The sequence below is a fragment of the Rhineura floridana genome, chromosome 17, assembly GCF_030035675.1.
Source record: "Rhineura floridana isolate rRhiFlo1 chromosome 17, rRhiFlo1.hap2, whole genome shotgun sequence".
NCBI lineage: Eukaryota > Metazoa > Chordata > Lepidosauria > Squamata > Rhineuridae > Rhineura > Rhineura floridana.
This window is the reverse complement of record NC_084496.1, coordinates 10,098,887-10,125,503: the sequence shown is the minus strand read 5'-3', so window position 1 is coordinate 10,125,503 and position 26,617 is coordinate 10,098,887. Positions and strand designations below refer to the sequence as shown.

At 45.0% G+C, this 26,617-nt stretch overlaps 1 protein-coding gene across 4 annotated transcripts in view; it reads right to left on the bottom strand.

Moving 5' to 3' along the window:
- CRAMP1 (cramped chromatin regulator homolog 1) overlaps window positions 1–26,617 on the bottom strand; it is a 53,023-nt gene that overhangs the window by 5,491 nt on the left and 20,915 nt on the right. For all 4 annotated transcript variants that reach the window (XM_061599725.1, XM_061599726.1, XM_061599724.1 and 1 more), the window contains 13 exons: window positions 23,466–23,589; window positions 22,382–22,463; window positions 19,887–21,158; window positions 16,092–16,266; window positions 14,362–14,543; window positions 13,584–13,658; window positions 10,188–10,269; window positions 8,108–8,212; window positions 6,012–6,184; window positions 5,151–5,231; window positions 2,685–2,916; window positions 1,609–1,773; window positions 726–871 (listed from right to left, as the gene is read on the bottom strand). In XM_061599725.1, coding sequence (XP_061455709.1) covers window positions 726–871; window positions 1,609–1,773; window positions 2,685–2,916; window positions 5,151–5,231; window positions 6,012–6,184; window positions 8,108–8,212; window positions 10,188–10,269; window positions 13,584–13,658; window positions 14,362–14,543; window positions 16,092–16,266; window positions 19,887–21,158; window positions 22,382–22,463; window positions 23,466–23,589 — 2,894 coding nt within the window. The remainder of the gene's footprint in view (window positions 1–725; window positions 872–1,608; window positions 1,774–2,684; window positions 2,917–5,150; window positions 5,232–6,011; window positions 6,185–8,107; window positions 8,213–10,187; window positions 10,270–13,583; window positions 13,659–14,361; window positions 14,544–16,091; window positions 16,267–19,886; window positions 21,159–22,381; window positions 22,464–23,465; window positions 23,590–26,617) is intronic.

Sequence of the window (26,617 nt, the reverse complement as noted above, 5' to 3'; positions counted from 1 at the left end):
CAGAGTGTGTCATAAGCCCTGTTACTGCAGAGCAGGCATGACCAGAGAGGGGGGTGGTTACTCCTTTGACAAACAAGGATGAAGATTCTGCATCTAAATTTGCATAAGCCCTGCCTACTGAAGCAAGTGGGAGGATACCTTCCTCTGCTAATGAGAGAAAGAACACAGAGATTACTGGAATTCTCAGTTCTCTGTTAAATACTCAATTGAACGGAGTCACACACTGAATACACAGAGCCATTCATCTCTCCCTGTGCACTCTCCAGTGACTAGAAAGGGAAGCAACTGCACTTTAGGGATCTCATGCCACCATCCTTGGTCCTATAATTAAGGGGGGGATGTTCCTCTCCTTAGACATTTCCAGCATGAGTTAGATGTGACCAATTTGTTGTGCAAGATCCAGAGGTCTTCTGTGAAGGTGGCAGCATTTCTGTTGCAGGCACACTCCATTTTCTCAGCATTCAAAACAGCAACATTTTTGCTTCTGGGAAAATTGTTCTCTTCCATTATGCACAGACTAGACAAGGAGGCACTGACTTTGCATCAGGATTTGTGGGTTTTAACCTTCAAAGGCCAAAGTGCCATCAGCACATGCTTTGACTGATCACCTGGAAAGAGGACAGTCTGGAAGTAACATTTCTATACTAACCATCACAAGACTATTACCGCCCACCCCTACCAAATGAAGGCTGGCACTGTGTAGCACAAAGAGAGCATGGATGTACCTCAGCAACATCTGCTAGGGACCGAGACACAAAAGAGTCCCGCGAGTTTCCATCCAGCAGACTGGGTCCCAGTAAGGAGGTGCTGCTCGTGTTACTAGTGGTGGCTGGCAGCATTTTCCGCCCCTTTTCTGGGGAAAGGAAGCTTGCTATAAAAACAAAATGATAAAGGAAGTCGGTCAGTATTATAGGCTATAAGAGACTCTAAAAACAGTTCCTTCCTCAGTTATGGGGGATGCAACACCTTTTGGGTATACACTAGCACATCCATATGGACATACGAGTACATTATTGTGTACATCACATGGTCCAGAATTCGAGACTCTAAATTTTTGTCTGGGGAAAACAAACCAGGAAAACCTTCAGAGTTTCCAGCACAGACTGCCAAAGTGCTCAGCTCTCAGAATTTGCATTTTCTGGATTCTGCAGTAGTGTTTACAGGCTGGTTGTGGCTCTCATCCACTTAAGGATTGGATTTGGATGGCAGGTGCAAGCACGGCTAAGTGTGTGATTAAATGCTAAAAAGTTGTAAGTCAGGGAAACGGTAGCAGGGACAGTGGAGGAAAGGAGGTACAACGTTAAAGTCGTTTGCAAAAACAGTCCCAGGGAAATGCAAGGTTTAGGTTGTGTTATCATTGGTGGCGTTACCACATGGACCATGGATTGGCACAATCCCAGCGTGACATTCACAAAAACATATTGCCAGCTTTGTCCACCACGTGTCATTAAGGCATCTGAAATGACCTGGGTCCTCTGGCTCTCAACACACATCCTCAATATGGCATTGACAATGGATAAAGTTGGCAACCTCTGCCTTAGGAGAAAGAAAAAGTATTGCAAGCCCGGTAAAGCCAACCAATATAATTGCCTGTGCAGTACCACTCACAAAATAAGCTGCTGAGGGAAGAGTCCGTGGAATCGTTGGGGTACCATTGTGGATCATGGCTGGGAGAGGCAATCCAGTTCTGCTGGGGGCTGCAGGAGGGGGATGGAAGACTTTTGGAGCTGTCATTGCCATTCAGCTTGGCTGGAGACAGAGGAACATTCTCACCTATTAAAAGAAAACTGACCGATTCAGTATGGCAAACAGCTAGGGAACTGCATCCCTTAAGGAGGTGTGGGCACTGCAGAAAGATACGACTTCCTGACTTGATCCATCCAAATGTTTAATGTGACCCACGCAAGAGGCAGAGATCCAAAATTACCCTCCAATCACAGCAGAGCAACAACAGTCAACACTACATCCAGCCAGACATACAACTCTTTATTTTGTATGCTTTCCCTTGGAGCCTCTCCCAATTGTAGTACTTGCAAAAACTTGTTCCTTGCTCTGTCTGACTTTGAATCTGACTGGGGACAATAGTGAGCAGTACCAAACAAGCTATCTTTGCCCCTCCCCAAATACAAATCTTCAAGGAGGCAAGTGGAACAGTCCTCCATATGACTTGGGAATGCATGTGAGAGAGATATTCTGAAACAGGACTGCTTTTAAATGAGCTATTTGCTTATGGAAAGTTTTGTCGTCATTTTGCCATGCAGTATGTGCATGTGTAGAAAGGTTCTGATATTGATTGGGGGGCGGGAGCTGCTTATTCAAGAGCACCCCATGTGCATTCTAAGGTGGTACGCTTGCCTGGAGGACTGTATCACATGCTCCTTTAAATGTCTCTCTTTTAGAAGCCTAAACAGTCGATGTTTTTCATGACTTGGGGAGGACTGAAACAAAATATTCAAATTATTTACTACCTAAATTAAGATGGAATTCTTTAAAGAATATCTGTTAAGTCCAAAGAGGTAAGAAACAGCTCTGCCGGTGAATCAGATGCATATGGAAAATGTGCAGCCAACCTCCAAAAGAACATTCCTCTACTAAGACTCTTTACAAAATCAGAGTTGTAGCAATTTTTTGGATGCTTAAGCCATTTAGATTAATTAGCCATTTAGATTAATTTCATCTCTTACCATATTGACCGGAGCTGATAGCTATTTCAATGATAGAGTCACTGATTTGAGTAGCAGGCTCTCCTTGAGAGAGGACATCCTCAGGGGGGCCAGGAAGAGATATATCCAACAGCGCAGAGACATTGGGAGGAGAGAGATGGGAACCAGAAGCATCAGGAGAGGGAAGTGGAGGTGTGGAGAGACCATCCTGAGAGGTTTTGGGCAGTTCTGGTAGAGAAAGGACCGGTGCTCCCTGTGGCAGAAAATGGAATAATATTCACAAAGCATTATTAGTATATATTTTCTGAAATTGCTGCACTGCTACTCAGCTGTTAAAGGCACGGGAGACCGTCAAACTACAAGTCTGCAACCTTATTTCTTTGAACATAGGGAACTTCCTTAAATTGAAGGAGAACATTTGTCCATTTATCTTAGTAATACTGTTCCGTGCCCTTCCATTGTAAACTATCCATACGTTTCTTTTTTTCAGTCCTGCACAAATGTATTGTCACCATAGCTTTCTGACTTTCCAGATGGGAAACAGAGACCAACAGACTGGAAAGAGACACAAAACCAGGTTCAGGACAATAATAGCAAGCATCATCAACAAAGCTCTTGATAGTTACAACTGAAATCAGCTCCCTGGGATCTAAGCTCACTGCTATGTCCTGGACTACATTGGCACAGTTCACATAAGATTTTTCTGATTTATTCAATTAATAAATTTCAACTCAGCCATTCTGTCTCATAGTCTCAGGATATTTTCTCAGCTGTGGCTTATCTCACCCCTCCATTGAAGGTTTCCATGGGAAAGAAAGGAACACATAGCCCAGTGTGTGAAAGGAACACACTCACCCAACTATTTTCTCATATTCCAAGCAACCTACCCTCCCATGAGAAATGTGCCTCCTGGTCCAGTCCTGGCTAAGTCTTTTTTTTTAAGGAAAGAACCTGCCGTCTAGAGGGTAGACAGGAGAGGACAGAATCCCACAGCATCTGGACCAAGCAGGGAGAACCATTCAGCAAAGCTAGGATGCCAGTTATTAGTGTTGTGATGGTGACTGTGCTCATCGCATATACATTTGATCTTTGCGTAATGTCACAGATGATCTTTGGATATCATTGTTTATGTCGTCGTCCCCGTCCGCATGTATTGCATGTATGCGTGTAATAATAATAATAATAAAATTTAATTTATGTGTCGCCTATCTGGCCGATGGCCACTCTAGGCGACATACATGTAAACAGTTAAAACACCATACAGTAAAATACAATAATACAATATATGAACAGTACAGCGATACAGGGGCGATAACAATACTAGTGCAGGGTAGGAGGCATTTCAATCATAAAAGTTAACCCTCCCCGGAAATCCCAAAGGCCTGTTGAAAGAGCCAGGTCTTTAAGGCTTTACGGAATACATTTAGGGAAGAGGCGTGCCGTAGATCTTGTGGGAGGGAGTTCCAAAGGGTGGGGGCCGCCACTGAGAATGCCCTCTCTCTAGTTCCCGCCAATCTAGCTGTTTTTGTCGGCGGGATTGAGAGAAGGCCCTGTGTGGCTGATCTTGTCGGGCGGCATAATTGGTGGCGTTGAAGGCGCTCCTTTAGATAAACTGGGCCGAGACCGTATAGGGATTTAAAGGTTAATACCAACACCTTGAATTGGGCCCGGAAAACAACTGGAAGCCAGTGTAAATCGAATAACACTGGTGTGATGTGATCTCGGCGGCGACTATTCGTAAGTAGTCGAGCCGCCGCGTTTTGTATAAGTTGTAGTTTCCGGACTGTTTTCAAGGGTAACCCCACGTAGAGCGCATTACAGTATTGTGTGTGTAGTGAAAGCACTTAAATCAGCCAATGTACAGTATATTTCTATATGTTGCAAAAGGAAAGGATATCATGGGTGGCATTTAGTGCTAGTTCTACTCAGAGTAGACCCACTAACGTTGACATGACTTACGTAGGTTCATTAATGGGTCTTCAAAGTAGGACTCAGCTGACTACAACCCCACATCTGAGGTTAAAACAGCCTCCCTATGGCTATCCATAAGGAGACTGTTTTGTGTGTTGCCCTTCTGTAGTTGCCTGCAAGGATTTCTAAGTATAAGCACTGTGGTGGGGATGTATGTCTCTCAGAGCTGGACTGGACAGAAGCATTTGCTTGGTTGTGTCATGTCCCCATGCTTCATTAAGATAGTAGAAAGGCACCATTCAGAGACACTTTCTTGCTGCATGCAGAGTGCAGAATGGGGCAGCAGGCAGGCGGGTGCCTAGCTGATGTCGTCTGGACTGCAAAAGCTTCCACAACAACCCTTGGTGAAGCCAGGAAGCTCCACACAAAGCCTCAACAATGTAGCACCAAAAAACAAACCAACAAAAAACCAAGAGAGAGATAAAGTATGTGTGTGAATCCACCAGAAGCTTTCCTCATGTGAAGAATGTCACCATAAAGGTCAAGTAGTTGTTAGTTGAGAAGCTCATACTTTACCTGGAAGCCATCTTGGATTGCCTCCTGCTCGGGCCGCGGTGGTAGACCAAGGAACGGAACCCGACACTCACTGCTTGAGCCCTGGAAAGTGCAATCAAGAATGACCAAGACAGACTCTCAGAGGACAGATAACAATACGGCCTTTACAAGAACAGGCTGGGACATGCCTGCTTCACTGCTATCACGTAGGCAAACAAAGTATTATTTTTGCCCCTCCATCTCCATTGTGCCAAAGAAATCCAAATTCAGAGTTCAAATTTACCAAGTCAGCATTACTAGCGGAACTGCATCCTACAAATTGTTGTAAGCAAGTGACCCAGAAGTAGGCATTTTCCACAGTTGCCCCTGAAGACTAGAACACCCCTCTTTCTCCGATTCACAAGGCGCCATCACTTACCTGTTTTAGGTGCCTTCTGAAAACATTTTTGCCCAGGAACAATAACCGTGTAAGGTTGGATTTCTGTACATTTGTTGTATTTTACTGTTTTTAATACCATTTTTAATGTTATGTTTTATTTTATGACATTTCATTGCATACAGCTTAGATTTTGTTTAATGCTGAGCAGCCTAGAACATTTTTAAAATAAAGCAGTAAGAGGGGAGAGTGAATCACTAAAATTCACACTTTGATTTTAAAAAAGCAGCAAAATATTTGAGTGCAGGTCCGAAGGAGGGAAAAAATAATTGACAAGCCATCATAATCAGGTTGGGTGAAATGTGGCAAGAGTTAGTGCAGTGGTATAATGACTCTGACCAAGTTGAATCTTGCAGTGTGCATGATAGACTATCCAGTGGCAGCCTGAAAGGAGTTTTACAAGAAGTGATAAACCTTTGTAGGCCTTCACAGAAAACAAAACTGACCACAGCAATGGAGCCTCCATTCTGATGCGCCACTGTTGAATCTTGTCCTGCAACCACCGTGGTCATTGCATCCGGCGACAGTGGGGATACACCTGACAAGCCTTCAGTATCCAGAACAGGCAAAGGACTGCCAGGGATAATACCGGCACTTTGGGCTGCTAAGTCAATAGCACCTTTGAATAGAGAAGAGGAAATATAAGAGAAACCTTCTTTCACTAGTCCAGAAAGCCAAGTTGCATTTCTATACACAGGCAACAGGCCTTAACAGCTCTTCTGGAGGAGTTGATATGACGTGGTAAAGTTATTTTTAGGAGTTTTTTCTGACACTGAAGCATTAATTTAGTTCAACAATTCAGCATCTCTCTTTTCCCCAGTTCTTTACACTGCCAATTCAATGATTTTTTAAAAAATTACCATCCCTATTTGTATTCTAATTAATACATCTTGCATGTAATTAAGTTTTAAATCCTTTTAAATTTTGAGATCTGTATTACTATGTTGAATTCCCGTTTCTATAAAGTACTCACAGCTTGAAAGTACTGTTATTAAATTAACATAATGACAGTCTTATCTACTATCTTCAGGGTGGCATTTTCTGTGAGAATGATGACTGTCTATATTCAGTAACTACGTAGCAAGCAAATTACAAGATAGCAATTGGGGGGTACATTTTGTGGGTTGTTCCACAAAATTTGGAGCCATCATCCATACCTCTGTCACCTAAAAGCCTTCTCCAAAAATATAGCATTTTGCAGGTACACCACCTGCTAATTTCAGGTGCACAATAACTAAAATTTGCCCAATATGAACCTACCCAGACCTTTAGATCTTCTTCTGAGGCCCTTCTCCAGGTTCCCCCTCTGAGGGAGGCTCAGAAGGTGGTGACAAGGGAGAGGGCTTTTCAGTTGTGGCTCCCCATCTGTGGAATGCTCTCCCCAAAAGGTCTGCCTGGCGCCTTTCTTGACATCTTTCTGGCGCCAGGTGAAGACTTATCTTTTCCCCCAGACTTTTGATAGAATAAGATGACATATTGTTACTAATATAAAGCCAAAGCTTCCTGTGGCTGTTATGGGAGTTGTTTTGTTTTGCTTTTATGGTATAATGTAATTATATTTATGTTTTAAATGCGTTCTAAGTTGCTTGGAGACCTTTTGGAACCAAGTAACTAAGAAGTCTAATTCATCATCTTCATCAAATAAGAAAGAAAAGTGAGTTCTTTCATCATTCTCCTAATACTGTTCCTCTAAGACATGGTTAGTTGAAAGCATGGCCTTTATTAACACCAGGTCAAAAAATCTAACTTTTATCCCCAGACATACTTAATTGATTCTTGTTTCTTAGGGAAAACTGGGTCCCAAAAGGAAAAACTGCCCACCCCTGAAATGGAAGCCTCTTTACCAGAAGCTGCACCAAGAGCCTCCAAGGCAACGTCACTTCTGCTTACCAGGAGGCAATGGCAAGGTCAAGATGCATGGATGCACCCGTGCGAATGCTGGGTTGAGTTCACACAGCCCTGGTCTCACCACTGCCTCATCTCTTGGTACGTGGCAGTGGGTTTTCTCCAATTCAGTTCTAGTCAGAGTAGACCCATTAAAATTAATGAACCTAAGTCAGCCATGTTTATTAATTTCAATGAGTCCACTCTGAGTAGGACCAGCGTTAGATTCAACCCAGTGATTATATTGCCTGGACGCTACTGCTGTGGCTCCACATCATCAGGAGAGTCACTCCTGCTTCTACCGGACGGATAGTTGAGATGGCAGCTCCGATGTCAGCGGGGCAGTGGAAACCGTTCTGCGTTTCAGTCTGAACTTTCAAGGAGCTCTCCAAGGTGCACCTTGGAGAGCTCCTTGAAAGTTCAGACTGAAACCCGTAGCGGATTCCACTGCCCCGCTGACATCGGAGCTGCCCATCTCCACTGCAGTTGAAAACAGCAGGGGTTCTACTTATTGATCAGAACAGAAAACCCAGAAGGTGAGGAGGCAAAATACATAGCTATAAAATGGTTAACAGCAGTCAGTCTGTTCCTCATGGCTAGCACAGCATTCCTTTAAACACACTCTCTCTGAACTACCTCTTTCCGAGGAGAAACCTACTAGACAGATGATTGCTGGCTTGAGCTGGAAGAACCTTGGGAACGATAGGGCGGGACACAGCTGCTTTAGTAAGTGAAGACTGGATTGGCCGAAAAGATCCTCTTCCTAAGAACAGGGAAGTAAAAAAAAAAACATGAGACGGTGTTAGAAATGGGATACACTGTTACAAATAGCCAGGGAACTACACTCCTCTTGGTTGGCAGTTCTGGTTACTCCTCCATGGGACATAAAAAAGGAAGGATTGTTGGTCACTTACTGTGAACAATCCTTTTAAAGGGGTGTGCAGGGGGTATCCAGACAGTGATGGGTTAAGTTCCACATCATCTAGGCCAGGCCCAGACACGTGACCAAGACTGAACAGTTTAGACAGCTCCCTGGACTCCACCCCCAGTTCTGACCGGTAGCTGGGCAAGAGCAGAATTGAAGGGAATTGGGGAATAAGTACTTGCCAGTCCAAGGTAGGTTTGGCACCAAGAGGTAATCCAGGAAGACAATAATAAATATTGTCCGAAAGCTAAGAGTGCCACCTGCACACCTCCTGGAAGAACCTTTCACAGTAGGTGACCAATTTTCCCAAGTTGGTGTGCAGGAGGCATCAGATGGGACTTGCCCCAAACATACACTAAAAAAGAGCTCTGGGCTACTCCCTTATGACATAAGAGTTGTCACTGCAGGAGTGAGAATGGAGCTTGGCCCACGGCAGAATCCTCACACACCCAACGCTTGTGCAAGGTCCACAAGGTCCTCAGAGCAAAAGAACTGAAAGCTGTCTTGTAGGCAAGGGAAAGAGCTGGGGATAGGGTCTAGGAAGTTGACTAAACTGTTCTCACGATCACATCTCTTCCTAGCCCACATGATATGGGAATTAAGACACGGATGTCTGGATGCCTGCTGCATGCCAACTGGGGAAATGTTGCAGAAGCTTCCTTCATCAGGGGTCAGATAAAAATGGCAGGTATACAAGATACAGAATCCACTGTTAGCATGGTTAAAAATTAAAAAAAAGATCTGCAGAGCTGGAAGTCTGTGAAATTCCTGTTGCCTTCACGCAGAGACTGGAGGTGGGAGAGTCTCCTCCAACAAAAGGTAATAGAGTCACTGAAGTCATTTGCTTGGTGGCCCTGCCTCTGAAGGAAGCAGGAGGGGTAACCCATCCCTGGATAAGCTCCATCACTGAAGAATGATTTTGCTTGGGCACAACTTAATAAGCAAAATAAAAATAGAGCCAACCGTCAGTAGTACAATTAGGATTTTACAAAATCATGCTAAGAAATGGAATATTACTTAGGCTGCTACAGTGTTCAGGAAAGCAAAAAGCAAACAAATGGCATCCAATTTATAAAGTGTACACAAGCAACTAATAAAAACCTGACTAAAGTGTCATATCCACCATCAAATCAAAATCTGACTTCCATTTCAATGTTTTCACTGAGAATAGTCTTTCTGCATGAGAAAGAATTCTACGACACTAAGTGGAACTACACTTAATTCAAGGAACACAAATTTAAGTCCTCAATATCTGTGAGTTCCTTACGTAGCCTTGTGCAATTCTTATTTTTACATACATGTAGGGGTGTTCAAGGGTGCAGAATGACCTTAAGCACGGTTCAAGTGCCTGCTTGGCCATAAAGCTCACTGGGTGCCTTGGGCCAGTCACTGTCTCTCAGCCTAACCTATCTTACAGGGTTGTTGTGAGAATAAAACAGGGAGGGGGAGAATCATGTTTGTACGGCACCTTGAGCTCCTTGGAGGAAAAGTGGGATATAAATGTAATAATAAAAAATGAATTGCTCAGAAACAGGACCCGCAGGTTTCCATGGGGCTTACTCCTCTGCAAGTGTGCCATTCTATGTTCCTCAGAGAAAGGGTAGATATAACACATAGTGACCCACCTCACAGGGCTGTTGAGATGGCAACACAGAAAACAAGTGTAAAATGCTCCATGGGTAGTGTTCATTGGTAGGAAGGGGCTGAAACTCATTGTGCAAGTGAAATATCACTATCTCACTGGTCTTTTTTCTATTTTGTAGTTCAGCCTGGAGCAGACTTAGTTCAGAGTATGCACATAGTTGAGGCTCACCTGTAACAGAAGAGTTTGATAAAATGGAGAAGGAACAGACATGTTGGGAGGAATTTCCAGATGGCCTGGGAAGCAATGTTCTCTGAAAAGTAAAGGCAATACATGTTTTAAAAAAATCTTAGAAAATGGAGCATTGGTCACTTACCATGAATTGTCCTTCCACGGGGCATGCAGGAGACATCTAGGATACCTAACCCTAACCCCCACCACCTAGGAGAGGCAAGTACATGTGATCGAGAATCATAATGACTATGTAGATCTTGAGACTCCTCCCTCAATGCAATCCCATGGACAATAGAGAGAGAGGGAGAGGAAGTGTGGAATTCTATGAAGGTATTACAGATGCAGAAAATGAGAAAACTTCTCTAAATAGGTAGAGAATCTGGAGCTCCAGAGCCAGTGGCTAAATTTGCAATCAAACAAATTAACAGTAACCCCCCTGAAAAAAAGAATATCAATCTGAAAAATTAACCTACTCAATGGGACAGATAGAAATTCTACAGAATACCCCTGGGCCACAGCCTTGACAACCTACTTGTAGGTTGCAGAAGCCTCCCAAACTGCAAGAAACCCCTGCAAGTGGCAGCTGACTAAAGATGGAACAGCATCACAATTGATGCTTGTTAGTGGACTGAGAGCTGTTTGTTCTAGCAGAGCCAGATAGTTGGGGTTGGGCTGGGAAACAGGTTCTCAACTGGGCGGTCTAGTTCTCTCCAAGCCCTCTATCAGAGAGACTGCCAGGTGGAGCAAAAGGAAGAGAAACCCCTCCCATATTGCACCTGGGAAGAAGGTCTCTTGTTGGCCCTTTTGTGGGCTGAGGACATGGCCTTCTTTGTATCTGTTGTTTCAGTTAGAAGGTCCTTCAGAGCCTTCCCACTGAGGGATCAGGAGCCTGTGAAAAGAATTTGATCTGGATGCCAAGTCCACATTCCACTGTTTAAGGCACAATGCATGCCGGGTCATGCTGTTAGCCACCAGGGCATGGGTAACAAGCTGGAAATCATCCACAGTCAAGTAAGCTACAAAAACTAGGGGTTTTGCCAGTTTTAATACAAAGTGGTGCTAAAATTCCTTGTCTATTTCCTGTTCAGCCAGCAAGTCCTCCATCCATAACAGGGAGGCCTGGGCAAAAACAGAGGTGTGGAAGAAGCCACAAGGGAGATGGCCACAGCTTCATGTGCCTTCCTGAGTACACAATCAGAATGCCTCCCCATCTCTGACGATCACTGTCCCTACAAGAAGCACTGCCACTGGGGCATCCTCCAGAGGCACCCTCAAAAGTTTCCTCAGCGTTTCCTTGTCTTCTGCTTGCTAGAGAAGAGCGTAAGATTTTCAGTCTAAGATGGTGCTGCTTCTAACTGGAGGGCATGGGAAAATGTGGTAGCAGTAGCACCACATTTGCAACATCTATGTGCCACTCAAGTCCAAAATTGCCTGTGATGGGGCAGGAGCTGCCAGAGAGACCAATCATTAGCTGCTTACAACAGAGGCTCTGGAGATGAGCCGAGCTGTTCTTTTGTTGTTCTGCTGGTGACAAAAAAGCAGGAGGGTACCCAGTGTGTTTGGAGACAGGGGTTCCTCCCTAGAAGGGGCACCTGAATTTGCCTATTTTTGTCAGACTGGTACTTGCTTTTCCTATCAGTGCCATGAGAAGTGAAGGTGAGAAAGGCGGGAAAGCACGAGAGTAAATATGAAGAAACAGCCTAAGTTATCTAAATGTCTGAGGAAGTGACAGGAGCTGTGAGGGGGGAAAAGGAAGGAATGACACAACCTCAGCAGAACTAGATAAAGTATGGTTTAGACAAAGTGCAGGAAAAATGAAGCTGAAAAGCTAGAGAAGCTGCTCTTCTTAGGGAAGGCAGGGGAAAGATCTGGGGAAAAACCTTTGGAGCTACTTAGTCTATATGATCCTAGATCATGTGTCCCTTTATCTCCTAGGCCAGTGTTTCCTAAACTTTTTTTATTTTTGTTGTTGCTGGCCCAAAGTCCCCATAATTCCTGGCCACTGGCCATGCTGGCTGGGGCTGATGGGAGTCCAGCAACAAAAAAATAAAAAAAGTTTGGGAAACACTGTCCTAGGCAGTGGGGGGTTAGGGTATGTATCCTGGATGTCTCCTGCAGGCCCACTGGGGAAAGAGAAGCTCTTATTACGGTGCATTTGTGATGTCTCAAGACTACTACAGACATTATATTTGCCCAGCACACAAACACACACACAGGACCAGGGATGGGGACCTCAGGCCCTGGAGACAAATGATACCCTCAAGGCCTCTCTATCTGCCCCTCAGGACTTCTCCCGAGCCACATCCTGCACCAGCCCTGCTTTGCACCCTCCTTGAGCGTTTTTGCCTGGGTGGAATGTATCCTTCAACTCTGATAATGCCTCGTGCTTGCTAAGATGGAGGATAGAGAACTGTATGTAAGTGCATGTAGAAACTAGCTTACTGCGTGAAGGTAAAATTCTCAATCATTGCTCTGCCCACTTTTGCCTCTGGCCCCACCCATCGCTGGCATGTGCTCCCTGGACGGTTGCCAAGGCTGGAAAAAGGTTCCCCAACCTTGCACTAGGTGACAGTCAAAGATGCATGCCAGTCTATGATGTCCAAATCAAGTATCAGCAAAGGGTTTTGAGAAGACACAGGCAGTAGTGTAGTGGCAGGGTCCCTTCATGTTAGTCACACAGGTTTTTTTGCTGCGGGGTTGAGAATGAGATTCTTGTTAATGCCTTCTCCTACAACAACAGACATCCCTAGAAGCCAATAAGCATGAAAGAGGAGAGTGTTAACTACCGAGAAGAGTCTTCTCCGTGGCTGACTCACCTCCTTTCACTCTGATCGGCTCCAATCAGCAGGAAAGGACAAGGAAGCATGTTAGAAGACTCTAATCAGTGGACAAACACTCCCCATTCATGCTGATTGGCTTGTAGTATGCTGGAGACATAGGGATCCTGCTCCCAAAAAAGTAAAGGGTCTAAGACCGCGAGACCCTGGACAACTACACCCCTGGCCACAGGTCTCTCATACCTGACGTGACAAAGAAGTGCATCTTTGTCTTGTTTCTCAACTCTTCCTTTCAAGTACGTAGCTGAGCTTCTCATATTTGGGGAAGTTGCAGGGGTTAGCACACCCAGAGTGCAATGCATGAGCCTCACCCTGGGAAACCACCTTCATGATCATGAAGATCATTTCAGTTAAGAACTGAAATTGTTCTTAACTAATGCTGGAACAGCCAGCACTAGTCTCTGGCAATGCTTGCACAACAGAATGCAGACAGTCGCATAGTAAAAGGAGCTATAACTCCATGTGGATGGAGAGAAAAGAAAAAGTCAGATGAAAAATACTTGATGAAATTATTCAGCATGCAAGAGATACATTTCAATTACTCATTTTCTCTGACCTGTACTACCAGCGGCTTCCGCAGATGTCTATTATGTAATTTCCTTGGCTTGGGCAAGAAGAAATCAGATTGCATCTGAAGAGAAATAAAGGCAACTTGTGACATCCATTGTCCAGCATCCAGCATAAACCTTGTTCCTTTGCTAGCCACCTAAAAGAGCTTCCAGCAGTCTAGGCTAGCACAGATATGCTGCATTAATGCACCTTCTCTTCCCTTGTTCACAGCTGGTTCCTACCCATTATATCTAGCTAATCCAGGAAAGGTAAGGTTGAAGGTGCTTCTAAACCAAAGGGCTGATCTGGCAGGAGTTCCAAAGGAACACTGTTGCAGCACACAAGGGAGAACCAGAATTCTACGTGTAGTGGTGGCTCCTCCCACCAGAGGCCACTCAAAGAAAGTTGCACTGTTCTGCCTGTGGAGTGAGTAGGCCAACTTGAGGTTCTCATCCTCCACCAATAAACAGTGGAGCAATAAAATGCTATGGAGTGGGTGAGTCTCCTTCTGGGCTAAAATCCCCCACTGGGTCCCTAAATTCAAGCCTTTTGCCAAGCCCTGATCAGCCTCACTCCAGAGCCTTCTAAAACAGCTTGGGAACTTAGATAATTTCCAAAACTGGAATGCTGTTAAATGACAGTGTGACCTGGGTTATGACAGGGAATAAATTCCCTTTTAATGTGGGGGCAGTTTGGGGGGCAGCTGTATTTACTTCTTATCAGTATATCTTGGTCACATTTTACAGTTCAATATCCACCACAATTTTTTTAAAAAAAACGCTTACACTGATAGTATCCAAGCGCTGCCGGAAGGTTAGCTCTGCTTCTTTGCTTTGCAAGAAGAGCTTCCCATGCCTGCTGTTGGGTGGGAGAGTTGTGGGAACGGCAAAGAGGCCACCATCTGCATCAGCACTTCCGGAACCTGAAGGACCAGCCACCAAGAGAGGAGTGGAGTGATTTCTCAAACCTGGTAGGATGCAATAAAAAACGTAAGAACTACTGAGAATTACAGTCAGGTCCGATTTCCACCACAGACATCCTTGGAGGCAAGGATGTTTCCACAAATCCACATTTATTTATTTTTTAGGAAGAGTGTGAACTGTCAAATTCATCAGAAATGGAATATCCCGATCAAGAAGTTTCCTGGAAAAACTGCTGAGGAGGATCACATGAAGTAAAATGAATGTATGAGTTACACAAAGTACAATTCATCATGTGTGTATTCTGACAATAGTTCAGGACTCCATCTCTCCTCAGCTCCATCACACACTCAGCACTTTCCTGCTTCCACATTCCTATTACAATGCAAGACCCAATTTCTTGGGAATGCACTTATATATTGAAAAAAGGCCATGGTAATAATACTGTCAAGTTAATATCTCATTGTGTTGGTGGGTAAATCCTTATCATGAACTGTTCCATTTAGAATCAAAGGCTGCACCCAGCATAAGCAGGACAGAACGAATCACTGCCGCACAGGAAAATACTTTGTCCTAGCCCGTACTAGATTAATATTCTCTACTTCAGATTTTCCTTAAAAGAGAGTTTGGAAAAAAATTGATTCAGGATGTGAATGCCAAACACCTAACTGGGATGTCCATTATCAGACTGTATAACCCCATTTTGTTCCATTTGCACAGGTTACCAGTTTGGTCCCATACTCAATTTAAGGTGCTGGGTTTGATTAAAGCCTTACATTGCTTTTACACTGGCCTGGACACGGATACCTTAACCTGCCCGAACTTACTGCTCTGTGTCCTTCTGCCATCAGAAATATGACAAGTGGGCACATGGGACAGGGACTCTTCTGCTGGGGCTGGAGAATTCCTTCCCCAGGAAAGTCAACCTGGTGCCATCTCTGCTTCCCTTTCAGTGAACAGGAAAAATACACATTCACTCCATGTGCTTTCAAGATGCCCTTTACTTGATTGTTTTTAATTTTGCTGCTATTTGTTTTAATATCTGCTAGTGATGTGTTTTCTTATTGCATTGCATTGCATTTATGGTTGTAAACTGCTTTTGAGCATTCTCTTTTAAAATGGAAGAGTAGGGTATTAAGAAACAAAGAATAGCAATATATGCATTGTTTGCTTTGAATCAGAGTGGAGCCAATTCTGGTTATAGCCTCTTTCTGCATCCCCTAATACAGGGGTGGGGAACCTATGACTTTCCAGATGTTGTTGGACCCAAACTCACATCAAGTCTAGATAGCATAGGAGTTGTAGTCCAACATCTGGAAGGCCACAGGTTTCCCATCCATGCTTTACAAGTGCCTCCAGATTGATGCAAAATGTGCCAGACTGGCACTGAAATGGCAGGCTTTCCAATGGAGAACTGCTTTCCTTACAAGCAGAAAGGTTGAAAACTACTACTTTGTCAGATTATAATCGTTCAATTTATGCAACTTATTCAGATCACAGAATTTGGGTTTCCTCACTGCAGAATTTGGAAAGAGCACTTTTTTTTTTTTGGAGGGGGGGCATACAGGATCTGTTTGTCCAAAAAACTGACTCACCTGAGGAACTGGAAGTGATAGTGGGGGAAAAGGTTTTCTTGTGAAGGGCAGGCTGATTACGTGCACAGCCTGGACTCCTGGTGCTGACGGCAATCACCTTGCCAGGAGGGGTCAAAGCATGTTCCTCTTGAGTGGGCTTTATAGGAGATGTTGCAACAGAATTCATTTCAGGGGTCTGAAAAGAAAGAGGAAATTGATGAATCCCAATTGTTGCATGCCAAAGGGGTGAAAGAACGCATGGCTGTCCTAGACATGGGAAGTCTGCCTGTGCAAGCTTTGCCTTATCACGGATGGGGAATCTGTGGCCTTCTGCTGTTGGATCCCAGCTCCCATCAACAACAAGCCAGCATGGCCAATGGTCAAGGATGATGGAAGTTGTAATCCAGCAACATCTGGAGGACCACAAGTTGCTCACCCCTCCTTATCACTTTATTTTTCCTGCTCACCCAAAAGGATCTTCCAGTAGAAGAGGGCTAACACAGAGAATGGTGGCATGAACCAGATGTACACTTTCACCTTGCAGCCTATAAGAGTTTTGTGTAGGTCAACAGCTTGCACACTGCACATTAATAGTAATCTGCCACCCTGGGATCCTTCAGGAGGACGGGCAAAATAGAAATTTAATAAAAAATAAATAAACAGTTACTGCCAAGAACACTTAGGAACTACTATAGTGGAATAGACTGGCGTATTATCTGAGCTCCAGATGCCTCCTATAACTGATGGCCAGAGAGATGCACCTAATTGAAAATCACGAGCAGAGCAGTGGTATTGTCTACCTCATCTTCCTGACCAGCACAAGTACACTACCTAGAAGAATGACAGGGCGAGGTTGGGAGCAAAGACGATGCATCTCTCCTTCCAAGGCAAACTTTAACTTGATGGAGTGGGAGTGGCTCTGATGTCTGTCTTCAGAAGTCTGAGGGATAGCCCCCTTTTGCTTCTTGTGATATTAGGCCCTTCCCCATTTTTAAAAAAATAAAGGTACATACTCCTGGGATTATTAGTTCAATTTTCAAAACCACTGATTTAACACCCATTTTACTCAGCTGAAAATAAGTGAAAGGACGTATCAGTCATCGGAAGCATAAAAGGAAAACAGATCTTTTTGACGGAAGAGATTCCCTCACTTACCTCTGTATTTGGCTCCACCTGCCATTTCACATTTCAGGACTGTGACTGAATTGGTGCAGCCCCAAAATCTGCTGGGCTCTGGCATTCTGTGAACCAACCTTGGATGTCTGCCCTGTGATAGCTGAAATGGTGTCCCTCTCACCAGGACTTGCCTGGAAGTGATGCCCTTCTTAAGAAACCAAACTAGTGTTATGTGTTGCAGAGTTAGCCTTGAGAGTTAGCTTTGCTGCCAACTGAAACAAGAATACTAGAATGTAGGATTGTGCTTCCTTGACTGCAAGGTTGCCTGGGAGCAAGGCTTTTCCCTAGGATTAAGGCGAGCGTTTTTGTTTACACAGAAGAGATGACCTCTAAACTAAACTAAAAAGAGGATGCTAGCTACCAGGGCTGGCACCAGGTGTGACTGGGCTCTTGGGTGCCAGCCTGACCCGGGGGCCCTGCTCCCAGCCCCCCCTACAGACCGTGCAGGACCACTCCACCTACCTCTTCTCTCTTTCTGTGAATGCCCTGTGCACTGACTGAGCAGGCAAGTCGTTACCATCAACTAAGATGGCAGCAGAGGCTTCACTAAGGGGCTGATACCCCTGCCACCATATTCGTTGATGGCATGTATATGTGCTACGCTGCATGCGTGCACATGCCTGCCATCAATCAAGGTGGTGGTAGGGGCATCAGTCCCTTAGAGAAGCCTCTGTTGCCATCTTGGTTGATGGAAGCTCCACGCACAGTGTGTACAGAACATTCACAGAAAGGGAGGAGAGGTAGGTGGAGCAGATGGGCACTGCAGGCCTGCACAGTCTATTGGGGGGGGGGGCTGGGAGCTCCGTCTCTGCGATCTGTGGCAAGGTCGGAAGTCGTCCCTGCTAAGGATCATGGAAGGGGAGTGCTACCCCCACACCCTAAGGAGTGGCCCTTAAGGGGCCCTCGGGCAGGGCCCAACCTGGCTGCCCTCTGGCACCGGCCCTGCTAGCTAGCTGGAACATGTGTGTCTGGAAGTTGTGTGGCCACCAGGCTGTCAAATCAGTAAGGTGTTTGGGACAGATCCTCCAACCTTACGAAGGGCCCATTTCCAGCTCCCTGTGGCTGCTGGCTGGCGATGGGAGAGGTCCCTCCAATGGAAGCTGCAGCACAGTGTGATGGAACTTCCAGAACTCTCCACATCCCTTTGCGGATGGGCATTACTGTACAATGTGGTGTGCCAATCCCTTTGCTGGTCTCAGAGCTAGGCTGCCAAGAACAAGAGGCTGCATCTGTGGTGAGCTGAACTCCCTTAGGGAAGGGGCACAGCTCAGTGGTGGAGCATCGGTTCAGCATGCAGAAGGTCCCAGGTTCAATCCCTGGCATCTCCAGGTAGACCTAGGGGAGACTCCTTGTCTGGAACCCTGGGAAGCTGCTACCAATCAGTGTATATAGAGGACACCGCGCTAGATAGACCAACAGTCCAACTCAGTATATGGGAGCTTTCTAAGTTCCTGTGTTCCCTTCCCAGGCTGTTAGCCAAGTGGGTGCAGGGAGACATGGTGGGAAAGAGAAGGCAGGTGTGGTCTCTTCTTCCCTAAAGCATCCTGATGAATATCAAAAGAGGGAACACAGCACCACATGTGAGGCGCAGGGCTCTTGCTTCCCTGGGCAGCTGCCCTCCTCCCCCATTTCGCAGGAGACCAAGTGAATCAGGTCTGCCGAACTTAAGGCACTATCGCAATGCTAAGTGTTCTTCAACCTTGGGTCCCCAATGATGCTGGACTCCAACTGCTGTCATCCCTAGGCAGTTTGGCCAATGGTCAGGGATGATGGAGAGTGATGTTGGACTGCAAGGTTGAAAAATACTGCTGGGGGAAAAACCCACTCTTCCTTTTTTGGTAGAGATCTAAAGTCTGCAATCTACTCCCAAGCAGAAACTCAGGAGCCACAAAGTGACCCTGCTCTTCGCTAGAAGGCAGAACCCAAACCCGGAAGGTTCCTCCTCTCCTGAAAGTACTTAAAGGGTTTTTTTTTCCTGATTGGACCTGCCTTCTTCCAGAAGAAGAGTTAACCCTTTGCTGTCTCCTCCCCTCCCCTGCTGACCCAGAAATAAACATAAAAGCCCCCCGAGAAAGGCCTTTTTGGGCTTAAAAAGCAATGGGTATTAACTGTCTCTCCCTATATGAACTGACCCAGACCCTGCACTTGTCATCAGAGGACCTACTGCATGTGCTCCCTCCACAGGAGGTTCAGAGGGTGGCAACATGACAACAGACCTTTTCTGTGGTGGCCCCCTGCCTGTGGAATGCTCTCCCCAGGGAGGCACACCCGGTGCCTTCTTTATCCATCTTTAGGCTCCAGGCAAAGACCTCCCTGTTCACTCAGGCCTTTGAAGTGGGCTGTTTTATTTTTTGGGTGGTGGTGAAGTTTTCATATTGTATGTTTTAAAATTTGTTGTAGTTGTTTAGGGACCGTTTGGTATGAGGCGATTGACAAATGAAGTAACACACAAACAAATAAATAACATTACTTTTCAGCATCCTTGAGATTGGGAATGACAAAAAAGAAGACCCTATAAAACAGCAAACACATCACTACGTTCTCAATCTGCCTCCGCCTCCCCTTCCCAACACAAATATACTTGTGTTCAGCCCGAGGACAGTGGCTCTTAGCTAAATCATCAATCCAAATTATACTTACTGGTTTGGGGTTAACTTCAGTGGAGATGAGTTTTAAAAGGCAGTTGAGGAGTTTCTGTTTGTGACAGGTGGCTGAAGGAGATACAGATTTAGGTTCAGGCATCTGCTCCCCAGAGTCCTGGGTTACCGGCCCCAAGACAGACAGCCAATCGTACTCTAGCTGCAGCTTGTTCGGTTTGCCCATCATGAGGTAGACTTCAGCCAAGGTAAGGCTCTCGGAGGTCCGCAGGCTCCATCCCTCCTCTCTGACCTGTTGCACAAGATGGCTTGGGTCATCCTTGAGAGACTTTGTGACCAATTGTCCCTGAGGTGGCGGCGGTGGCTGCAGTGAGGTGTTGGGCTTCTCCTGAGAGTCCTCCATTACTGTATCCGATAGCTCCTTAGCACATGTTTCGGCTTGCGGTCCGCAGCAGTGGAGGGCCTGAGTTTCAGTTCTGGACAGGCCGCAGCTGGGCAACCCCACCCCACTTCTCGCCAGCTGCGCGGGACTGAGGCTACCAGCCTCTGTGCTCCCAGACAAGAGCCTCCCAGGAGGACAGCGCCCCGCCGAGGCAAAATCTTTCCCATTCAGTCTATCTGTGCAAAGACACTTCTCTGGGACGATGAGGTCCTGGCAAGACTTCATGTACCGAGGAAAGGGGTCAAGCAGAGACAGCTCCTCCAAATCAGGGGGGATGCTACCACAGTCACAGTTTGCGCTGCCAGGCGGTAACTCGGATGGCAATGCAACGGCTGCTGCCTCCCCACCCTCAGCACACTGGGCTGCGGGAACTGGCTTCTCAAGACTCCCACCCGGGTCCTGAAGCCCGGAAAGCGGCTTATCAAGACTATGGGCGACACTGAGGCTTGGGGATGCTCCTTCGGTAAGCCCAGCCTCCAAGGGGCAGTCTTCAGTGTTGGCAGTTGCATCAAATGTGGACTGAGTGTTTCTACTTGCGTCTGTAGTGCTCTCTGCCCTGGTCCCACCCTTGCCTTCTGTTCCCCGAGGGTATTTCACCTGCCCTCTAGCCGTCCCCTGACCGCTCTGTATGCCTAGAATCTGAGCAGGCGGTAGCAAGAGAGAGTCCTTTGTATTCTGCTTGCACCGGCCGGATTCCTGCCAATGCACCGTACAGAACGCTTTGGAGTGTACAACCCTGGCAACCCCAGGGAGGGGCGTAAGTGTACAGTTCTCTCCAGGGAAGAGATGGAGCATCACCTTCTCCTCTGAATAGTTGCCACTTGCTTCGGAATCCCTGGAGTCTTGTAGCTGCCTTTCTGCTAGTGTTTTACGCTAAACACAGGACATTAAGGAATATAGCAGCATTTAGAAATAGGAGAGAAAACCTCCTTACAGTGCACCCCCTCCCAAGAGGAAAGAAGTCCTTTTCAACAGGGCTGGGGAACCCTTTTCAGCCCGTGGGCCCATTCTCTCATGGACAGCCTTCTGGGGGGCCGGAGGCAAACCTGTGGGGGGGCTGAAGCAAAAAAAACGAGTGGATCAAGAGCAAGAAAAGGGTCCCGCTTTGCTCCTGAGAAGGTGTGCAGCTGAGCCCATGCAGGGACTTGAGATGGCTGCATAACTTTACACTTGCTGACACTGTGGTGCATTTACCATTTTACTGCCAGTTGGGCCAGTCTGAAGTTCCTCACAATCCCTTTTTGGTTTAATCACCCTGAACAATTTAGTATTGCCAGCAAACCTGGCCACCTTGCTGCTCACCCCTAATTCTAGGTTGTTTAGGAACAAGTTAAAAAGCCCAGGTCCCAATCTCGAACCTTGGGGGACTCCACTTTCCACATCCCTCCATTGGGAGAACTATCCATTTATTCCTGCTCTCTGCTTCCTGTTCCTTAAGCAGTTACTGGCCTCTCCTCTTATCCCATGACTGTTAAACTTACTCAGGAGCCTCTGCTGAAGGAGGAGGCGAGAGTGCTTTTGTGGTCAGGTCCTACTTGTGGGCTTCTCATAGGCATCTGGTTGGCCACATGAGAACAGGATGCTGGACTAGATGGGCCAATGGCTTTTTCTTATTCTACCCTGAGGTTTCTATACATCCATATCTCTCTATCCAACATCAAGGTCAGATGTGGGGAACATTTGGCCCTTTGGATGTTGCTGAACTACAAATCCCATCATCCCTGACCATTGGCCATGTTCATTGGGGCTCATGGGAGTTGTAGTTCAGCAAAAATATATGGAAAGCAACAGATTCCCCACACCTGATCTAGGCAAATAAGAGGCATTACCAGTTAAAGGATACATTCTAGTCATGCAAAAGCACTCAAGAAGAGTGCACAGCAAGGCAGGTGACGGGCATGACTTGGGGACAATCTCATGGGGTGGATAGAGAGGACCTCAAGGGCCTGGGATTCCATATGAGGTCTTTATAAGGAGAGCATGCAGGAAGGGCACGATTAACATGAATGGCTTTCAAGAACTTGGACGTGAGTTATGTGAAAAACTGTTCCCTGAACACAAAACCAAACTTCTGAACAAGGCGGAAAAAAGGATACAATGCGCACCTCATGGAGAGCCCATTTCTGTTTCAGGAACTCAATGAGACTGGACACCTTACGATGCAGCTCTACAATCATCCTGGCAAGCCATGCAAGAAAAAAATTCAGCAGATGATGTTCCACTGAGAACATAGCACAGAAGTCACAGTATGAGCTAAACAAAAGTATGCATTTTCTGCAAGTGGACACGTACCCCTTAATTTCCAATTCTTTTGGAGGAAAAATACCAGCTGCATTCCTGCCACAGTTAATGGCTTATCGTGAATGCACAGATGCCACCCACTGTGCTCCTTCCCTGATGTGAGCAAGAGCTCACCACCATCCCTGGCTTAGCGTTATGCCTGAACTTGGGCACTGTGGTTTGTTTTGCTCCAAAACCAGGCTTGATTGGCATTCTTAGTTAACCAGCTGTGATGTGTTTGGAGAAAAACAAGGGGAAGAATGAAGCAGAAACCATCTACGGGTTGTTATTTTTTCAAAAAAACCCCCTGTAGATTCTATCAAGAGGTCAAGGAATGCATAATTTACTCCTAATAAGGCAGTTTCCTGGTCAATACATAGCGACCCTTTTGAGTATCTTCCTTGAGTAGTGTAATAAATCTATTACTGAACATATCTGAATTGTAATATCTCTTGGACCTGCTATGATTGGTAGCTCTTAACTCGTCGCTTCGTTCTTCTGAGGTTATGAGTAGGTATTTTTACAGTTTGTACTTTAATGGCTGGTTGACTGTAATAAATATCTGATTGACTGATCTCTGCATTCACAGTAAGCCACTAAGTATGGTTTGCTCCAATGTGCGAACACTGGCACTGCTGGCATTAATGAACAAACAGCCATATAGAAAACACTATCATAGGGATTCAGGACACAGAACTACTTGGACTCTTACATTCTGCAGGGGAGAGGTTTGCTAGCAGTGGTTAAAGTAGTTGCTGCACCAATAAATATCCAAATTCATCTCTCAAGCTTTCGTTATGCACAAAACACTAGCTTTTATTCAATCTTAATAAATTCTGAAACCAACATTTAGGTCCAGGTTCTCACCCATCCCAACCTAAGCCTCTTGATTTAGGATACCTGAGACGTGGATTCTGGGCTAGGCTCTGTACACGGGCCCATGCATGATTATTCCTTGGCTGCAACTCGACAGGGACCTTCAGTGGAAGACGCACTGGCTTCTGATCCTCCTCATCACTAATGCCTGAGGGTAAGATGCAGTGAAAATTCCTAAAATAAAGCTGTTCCACATCTGTAGCGCATTTGCATTCCTGTAAATCAGGGGTAGCGAACCTACTATGGCCAGAGGACCACATTCACCTTTGGTCAACCCTCCGGGGGCTGCATGCCAGTTGGGGGGGGGATGTCCACCCCTCACTCTTGTGCACACATACAGGCACGCAGCCCCTCTACTCATCTGCTCCATGTGGTTGTAACATTAGATTTTCACATAAGGCTGCCTCTACACCAACGCTAATGTAATCAGCAAAATTTGCCACACAGTGTGAGCTGCATAGAGCGCGCTGCCATCCACAGCATCAGAAACAATGCTGACATCGTAATTAAACAGACTGACACAGAGGAGGAGGAGTCATTGTGAACAAAGCAGGCTACATAAAGGGAGGTTGAAAAGCAACTCTCCAACACTACATTTTAGAGGCTCTTGTCCACAGATCAGAGCTTGGAAAAGTTACTTTTTTGAACTACATCTCCCATCAGCCCCAGCCAATGCTGGCTGGGGCTGATGGGAGTTGTAGTTCAAAAAAGTAACTTTTCCAAGCTCTGCCACAGATCCCACTGAGGAATGTCAAAAAGTACTGTACAATCTGATAATTTCCTACAGATGTTCAGGACCAAACACACATGGGCAACCGCAGGAGCCTCAACTATGCATCTTTGATCTGTTCTCCCAAATATAGCAACCAGTCAATCCTGGGCACCCCCCAGTTTGGGGCATTGGTTCCATCGCAGTCGGGATGTCTGGTTACATGGACTCCATTCTCAGTTCACATTCCACCAGTATTCCAAGTTACATACAGGACACCACTGATTTGCTAAGAAAACTGCAATCTCTTGACAACAGGAATAGAGACAAAGAGACCAGAGCTTGTGGTAGACCCAGATACCAACTCTGCCCCACATCTACTCTATCATCATCATGGGTTCATTCAACTGCTCACCTTCCAATGTGATATGTACTATCATTTGCCTATATAGGACAAGCTGGTCTCTACTCAAAATAATGGACGCGACTTCCGGGAAGGGTTGCTTTGCCTGTGCTGCCTCTGAGTCGAGCTCTCGTCTCAGAAGAAGCTTTTTCAGCTTTAAAATCAGTCAAAACGTTCTTTTTGACTGGTAAAGATTTTCTCCCGGACAGGGAGAAACATAGAGATTAACCACAAAGCCTGTTCTTGTGGGGAGGACTGGATTTCATTTATTTATGAGAGAAGGTTCAAACTGCAATGCCGGATGGACTTTCATCAAGCTCTAGCTGATTACAGCGACACATTTATCTTTTCTTCAAAGAAAAACGGACTCTAACAGGCAGATAAGCATCCTTCTTTCTATTTTCTTTTTTCACTTGGTTTAAATTGTTGCAGCAAAAAAGAGATTTGTCAATGAATCAGCTGTGAAGAACTTCTGGGTGAGTTATAGCTTTTCTCTTTCACTCACAAAATTAAGAAGGAAAGAAATCGAAAAAGCTTTTATTTGTTTTTATTGCAAAAAGCTGTCCTGGAGGTGCATTCTAAAGATACCAACGGAAGAGGAATTTCTATTTCGAGGAGGGGGAAAAAAATTATTATTTTTTTAGTCTATTTCATTTTGACGAATCTGCTTGTTCATGACGCCACTAATTGTTTTGATGTTGGGAACTAAGTTTGTTTTGTATTCCTGAACACATAAAAGATAAGGCAGGCTGTATTGTCTACACTGATGTCAGCAAGCCTGGAATATTAACCCAATTGTGGCTGAAATAATTTTTGTTTCTGTGGTTTTAAGAATGACAACCAGGAAAGTGATTGAGACCATGGAAGAAATTATGTTTCAGAAAATAATGGGTGAGATTGAGATAACGAAACAAACCCTGAGACAGGGTAGACAGGAGATGAAAATTGAATTTAACAAAATGACGCAGGAGCTTAAAGAAATAGGGGATTCTGTGAGAGGTGTTTGATGAGATTAGAGATGAGAAAAGAAAAATTAAAGGGAAGCTACAAGCCCTGGAGATTGGAACAAATGTGAAATTGGAAAAAGATTTGGAGTTTATGGATGTTAGAAATAAAGTTTACTGTTTGGAATTCAACGTTGTCTCTGAAGAAATTAATGAAGATTTTGGTGGTAAAGTTATCAATGTCTTGGATAATTTTCTGGACTGGAATGATGTGATGGAGCTTGACATAGAAAAAATCTATGGAGTTGGCTACAGATATGTGACAGTGGAGAAACTCTTAAGAGATGAGCCAGTGCATTTTGTAAAAAAGAAGAACAGAGATATGACTTTGCAGCAATATTTCAGCAACATATTCAGAATTCTTGACTGGAATGATGTGATGGGGCTTCACATAGAAAAAATTTATGGAATTAACTACAAATATGTGACAATGGAAAAACTTTTAAGAGATGAGCCAGTGCATTTTGTAAAAAAGAAGAGCAGAGATGTGACTTTACAACAATATTTCAGCAACATATTCAGAATTGATGGCAAGGACATATTTGTGATGGGGGAAATTCCCATCAGACTCTTGTTATATGACTATGGCTATGACAGCAAGATCATCATGGGATACTGATAATGGATGAATGGATACTGAAACCACTGGATTTAACAGGACCATTGAAGATGGAAGATGGAATTAATATTGATAATGGAAGAATGGTTATGGAAATTATTGGACCTAACAGATTTGACGAGATGGATTAATCAATATGTTTATTTGGACTATGGCTATGACAACAAGATTATTATGGGATACTGATAATGGAAGAATGGCTACTGAAATTACTGGACTTAACAGGATTATTGAAGATGGAATTAATACAGATAACGGAAGAATGGCTATTGAAATTATTGGGCCTAACAGATTTGAATCAGATGGATTAAGCGACATGTTTATTTGGAGAAAAATTGAAAGATATCTCTCTCAAGGAATTGAAACCTCTCTTTGACTTTTTGTGGAAAGAATAAAGTAATGTTTATGAGATTTGATGATTAATTAAGATAACTACTGGAG